This window comes from Sinocyclocheilus anshuiensis, unplaced genomic scaffold (assembly GCF_001515605.1).
Source record: "Sinocyclocheilus anshuiensis isolate Anshui unplaced genomic scaffold, SAMN03320099.WGS_v1.1 scaffold708, whole genome shotgun sequence".
Taxonomy (NCBI): domain Eukaryota; kingdom Metazoa; phylum Chordata; class Actinopteri; order Cypriniformes; family Cyprinidae; genus Sinocyclocheilus; species Sinocyclocheilus anshuiensis.
This window is the reverse complement of record NW_015555881.1, coordinates 2,778,112-2,782,798: the sequence shown is the minus strand read 5'-3', so window position 1 is coordinate 2,782,798 and position 4,687 is coordinate 2,778,112. Positions and strand designations below refer to the sequence as shown.

The 4,687-nt window shown below is 36.5% G+C and overlaps 1 protein-coding gene across 1 annotated transcript in view; it reads left to right on the top strand.

Annotated features, from left to right (window-relative positions):
- Positions 1–4,687, top strand: part of LOC107675715 (cingulin-like protein 1) — a 15,417-nt gene that overhangs the window by 9,348 nt on the left and 1,382 nt on the right. The window contains exons 8-13 of the mRNA XM_016470129.1: positions 733–789; positions 874–963; positions 2,010–2,093; positions 3,380–3,498; positions 3,673–3,781; positions 4,225–4,238. Of these exons, the coding sequence (XP_016325615.1) occupies positions 733–789; positions 874–963; positions 2,010–2,093; positions 3,380–3,498; positions 3,673–3,781; positions 4,225–4,238 (473 nt within the window). The remainder of the gene's footprint in view (positions 1–732; positions 790–873; positions 964–2,009; positions 2,094–3,379; positions 3,499–3,672; positions 3,782–4,224; positions 4,239–4,687) is intronic.

Here is a 4,687-nt window from a genome sequence, read left to right as displayed (position 1 = left end):
TGGAGTAATGATGCTGAAAATACAGCTGCGCATCACAGAAATACATTACAGTTTAACAGAGATTCACATAGATAACAGATATTTTAAATAGTAAAAATATTTCACATTTAGTTAAAATTGACTAAAATAGCTAAAACTAAGTAAACTAAAACGTAATAAAAATATAATAAAATAATAATCTAAAATAAAAACTATATAGACATAAAAAAAACTAATAAAAATTACAAAACTAAACTAATTATAATTATAACGTCATGTATTTTATAATTATATTTTTTATAATTATAAAATACATTTTTAAATGACCAAAATTACAAGAATTACAAACTTTAATAACATTACTAGTACATTTTTGAAAAGCATTTAGCATTTTATGAGGTTTATTGGCATGACAAGGTGCAGTGCATTCCTGAAGCACAAGAACAACGAATGAAAATCATACATAAATAATAAAATAATAATAAATATAAAATAATGTCATAGAAAAATGAATAAAAAATGACAAAACCACAAAAAAATGAAATTACTAAAAAAGTTTCAAATGTACAAAAGAAAAACTGTAATCTTCACAATGTGGAATGTGTTTCTTTGTGTCAGATATATATTTCATCACGGTTCATCTAACCATGATGTACCACTGAGCTGCATCGTCAGGAGGAGATCCAGCTGCGGGAGCGTGTGCAGCTGCAGTGCAAACAGGCCGAGAGGACGGTGGAGGATCTGCGCATGGAGCTGCAGACGCTGGGACAGTCCAGAGACGAGCTCTCCAAACAGCTCAAGCTGGCTCAGGTACGGCGCTGACGTCACACACACCTCCACAGACACACACACGAGCACCGCTGACAGAAGCTCACGCATCTGTGTGTGTTTCAGGAGAAGGTCATCGATCTGGAGGGAGATCTGGAGGAGCTGCAGGAGAACGAGCAGCGATGGGCGTCCAAACACAAGAGAGCTGTGGATCAGGTCAGAAACCACCAAAAACCGCTCTAGACCGCTGGAACACGGTTCATGTTGAGTCTGAGGCTGACAGCAGGATCTGCGATAAAAAAAAAAACCTGGACAAAATTGCTGAATCCAGTCAGGAAAATGTAAAAGTTTACAGTACAATGTGTTGAAATAAAAGCTCAGTTTAACTATTATTAATATTACTTCTCAATGTAATAATTATAATAATAATACATTATTTTTTAATTATCACATAATTTTTCTTCCATGTTTTCATTTCAACAGTAAACCTCTATCGTTCCAAAAATAAAAAAAGTAAATTTTTTCATTTGATTACATTTTAAAAGATTGTTTTATACCATTACTATTACTATTATTTCATACTACCATTTTTTATAAATATTTATTAATTCACGAATCCAGAAAAATAGACAACACCAAAACTTACAAAAAAAAAGACAATTTTTGTATTAATATTCTTGTTTACTATTATTGTAAATATTTAAATAAATTATTACATTAAGTTTTATTAATTTATTAAATTTTTGTAAAATAAATGAAAAATAAAATGATTTTAAAGAAAAATAAAATGATTTTATAAGGCCCAAAAAATTATATTTTTGTTCAACTTTTAATAAATGGTTGTTAAATTGTGTAAGTTTCAATTCATTAGATTTTTTTTTCAATCGATTATTAAAAAGTTAATTTAACCATCAAAACATAATCAAAAAAAACAATTTCAAACGAAAAAAAACAAAAACGAATTTGGGGAAAAATCTATTTTTTTTCACTGAGATGCTAGTTTTTATTAATAAATGGAATTTTAGTTTTATATTTTCTGTTTTCATTTTAATTTTAGTTAAAGTTTTAGTCATATTATTTTGTGTTTTTGTTATTTTTATTACTTTATTGTTTCAGTTTTAGTTATTTCAGTACATCAAGTTAAACTAAATGAAAATTTAAATGAAAAATTTTTTTTATTCAGTTAACATGGATTTTATTTCACATAATGCAAAAGTTTGTTGTCTGGTTTTAGTTGTAGTTCATGTGTTTCTCTGTCTCAGTCGGAGCAGCTGCAGATGAAGCTCATCCAGGAGAAAGATCTCAACGATCAGCTGGAGTGTGAGAAGGCCATCCTGGAGAGACAGGTGTGTGTGTGTGTGTGAGAGAGAGAGAGAGAGAGAGACAGAGAGAGAGAGAGAGAGTGTGTGTGCGAGTGTGTGTGTTTGAGTGAGTGCGAGTGTGTTTGAGTGAGTGAGTGCGAGTGTGTTTGAGTGAGTGAGTGCGAGTGTGTTTGAGTGAGTGAGTGCGAGTGTGTTTGAGTGAGTGAGTGCGAGTGTGTTTGAGTGAGTGAGTGCGAGTGTGTTTGAGTGAGTGAGTGCGAGTGTGTTTGAGTGAGTGAGTGCGAGTGTGTTTGAGTGAGTGAGTGCGAGTGTGTTTGAGCGAGTGCGAGTGTGTGTGTTTGAGTGAGAGTGAGTGCAAGTGTGAGTGTTTGAGTGAGTGTGAGTGCGAGTGTGAGAGTGTGTGTTTGAGTGTGTGTTTGAGAGAGTTTGAGTGTGTGTGTTTGAGTGTGTGTGTTTGAGAGTTTGAGTGAGTGAGTGAGAGTTTGAGTGAGTGAGGGAGTGATTGTGTGTGTGTGCGTGTGTTTGAGTGAGTGCGAGTGCGTGTGAGTGAGTGCGAGTGTGTGTGTTTGAGTGAGTGCGTGTGTGTGTTTGAGTGAGTGCGAGTGTGTGTTTGAGTGAGTGCGAGTGTGTGTTTGAGTGAGTGCGTGTGTGTGTGTTTGAGTGAGTGCGAATGTGTGTTTGAGTGAGTGTGTGTTTGAGTGAGTGCGAGTGTGTTTGAGTGAGTGTGTGTGTGTGTTTGAGTGCGAGTGTGTGTGTTTGAGTGAGTGTGAGTGCGAGTGTGTGTTTGAGTGAGTGTGTGTGTTTTAATGAGTGTGAGTGTTTGAGTGAGTGTGAGTGTGTGTTTGAGTGAGTGTGAGTGCAACTGTGTGTTTGAGTGAGTGCGAGTTTGTGTAAGTGAGTGCAAATGTGTGTGTGTGAGTGCAAGTGTGTGTGTGTTTGTGTGAGTGTGCGAGAGCGCGTGTGTGTTTGAGTGAGTGAGTGTGCGAGTGTTTGAGTGAGTGTGCAAGTGTGAGTGTGTTTGTGAGTGCGAGTGTGTGCGCGTGTGTGTGTGTGTGTGTGTGTGTTTGAGTGAGTGCGAGTGTGTGTTTGAGAGAGTGTGAGTGCAAGTGTGATTGTGTGTGTGTTTGAGTGAGTGTGCGAGTGAGTGTTAGTGTGTTTGTTTGAGTGAGTGTGAGAGTGTGAGTGTGTGTTTGAGTGAGTGAGTGAGTGTGTGTGTGTGAGTGCGTGCGCGTGAGTGTGTGTGTATTTGTGTGTGTTAATGAATATATCTGCTGTAATGATGCTGATGCTGATGCCGGTGGTGTGTTCAGCTGCGGGATCTGCGCACTGAGATGGAGGAGCTCCAGAATAACAGAGTGGAGGTGGATTCGATCACCAGAGCCGAGATTAAAGCCAAAGAACTGGAGAACGCACTAAGAGCAGAGGAGAGGTCAGACACACACACACACATCATCATCATCTTACCTTACTAGCACTAAACTTAGGGCTTTTAGCTGTGCATATTTATTATTAAACTGCCTATTTGCATACTACTTGCATATAATTGCAGTGCGCATATTATTAAAAATGACAAAAGTGACAATGTGGTGCTCCTGCTCCTCAGGAATAAAGTGGTGATGAGCAACACCATCAGCAAACTGGAGAAGAAGATCCACGAGCTGTCGGAGCAGATGGAGGAGGAGCACAAGATCTCCACCGAACAGAGAGAGCTGGTGCGACAAACACACATACACATCCACACCAGCAGAGGGAGAGACACACACACACACACACACACACAGGTGCACATCCACACCAGCAGAGGGAGAGACACACACAGTCACACAGGCACACATCCACACCAGCAGAGGGAGAGACACACACAGTCACACACGCACACACACACACACACACACACACACACACACACACAGGTACACATCCACACCAGTAGAGGGAGACGCACACAAATCATATCATACCACACATCATACTCACAGAGAGTGAAAAGCTGAACAATAATTAGGAACCTCATTTACTCTCATTCAGTTAGTGCACATAGAAACAGCTCATTCTGAAATATAGCTCATTTAAAGCTGGAAATTAATTTAAATTAATATTTTCAATCCCATATTTCAGACTTTTATACTCACATAAATTTTTCTATATTTTTTAGCAGTGTTTACCGAGGCAAGTGCTGTTCTCATAGTTAGCATTGATCATTTGAACAAACTCCCAGAACTTAGTTTTGAACTTCAGTGTGAAGCTATGGAAGCTTGTTTCCACCTCAGAATAAAACTATTAAAGTTAACTGTGACTTTTTAGCTCATAATTCTGACTTTTTTGAGGTAGTAATATATATTTGCACAAATGTTTTTTTATAAATATAACAATAAATAAATTAAATTTCTTAAATTATAAATACCTATATATTCATATAAATAGTACACAAACAAACACAAATATTTACAATGATGATAAATGCATTAATAAATAAACATGTATTTATTCAGTGCAATTTATATTAATGTATATTACTGTGGTATGTATACTGACTCACATATTTATTATAATTACAATAAAATACATCTTCATTATTACTTATTTAATACATGTAGTTTATATAAACATAAATTATA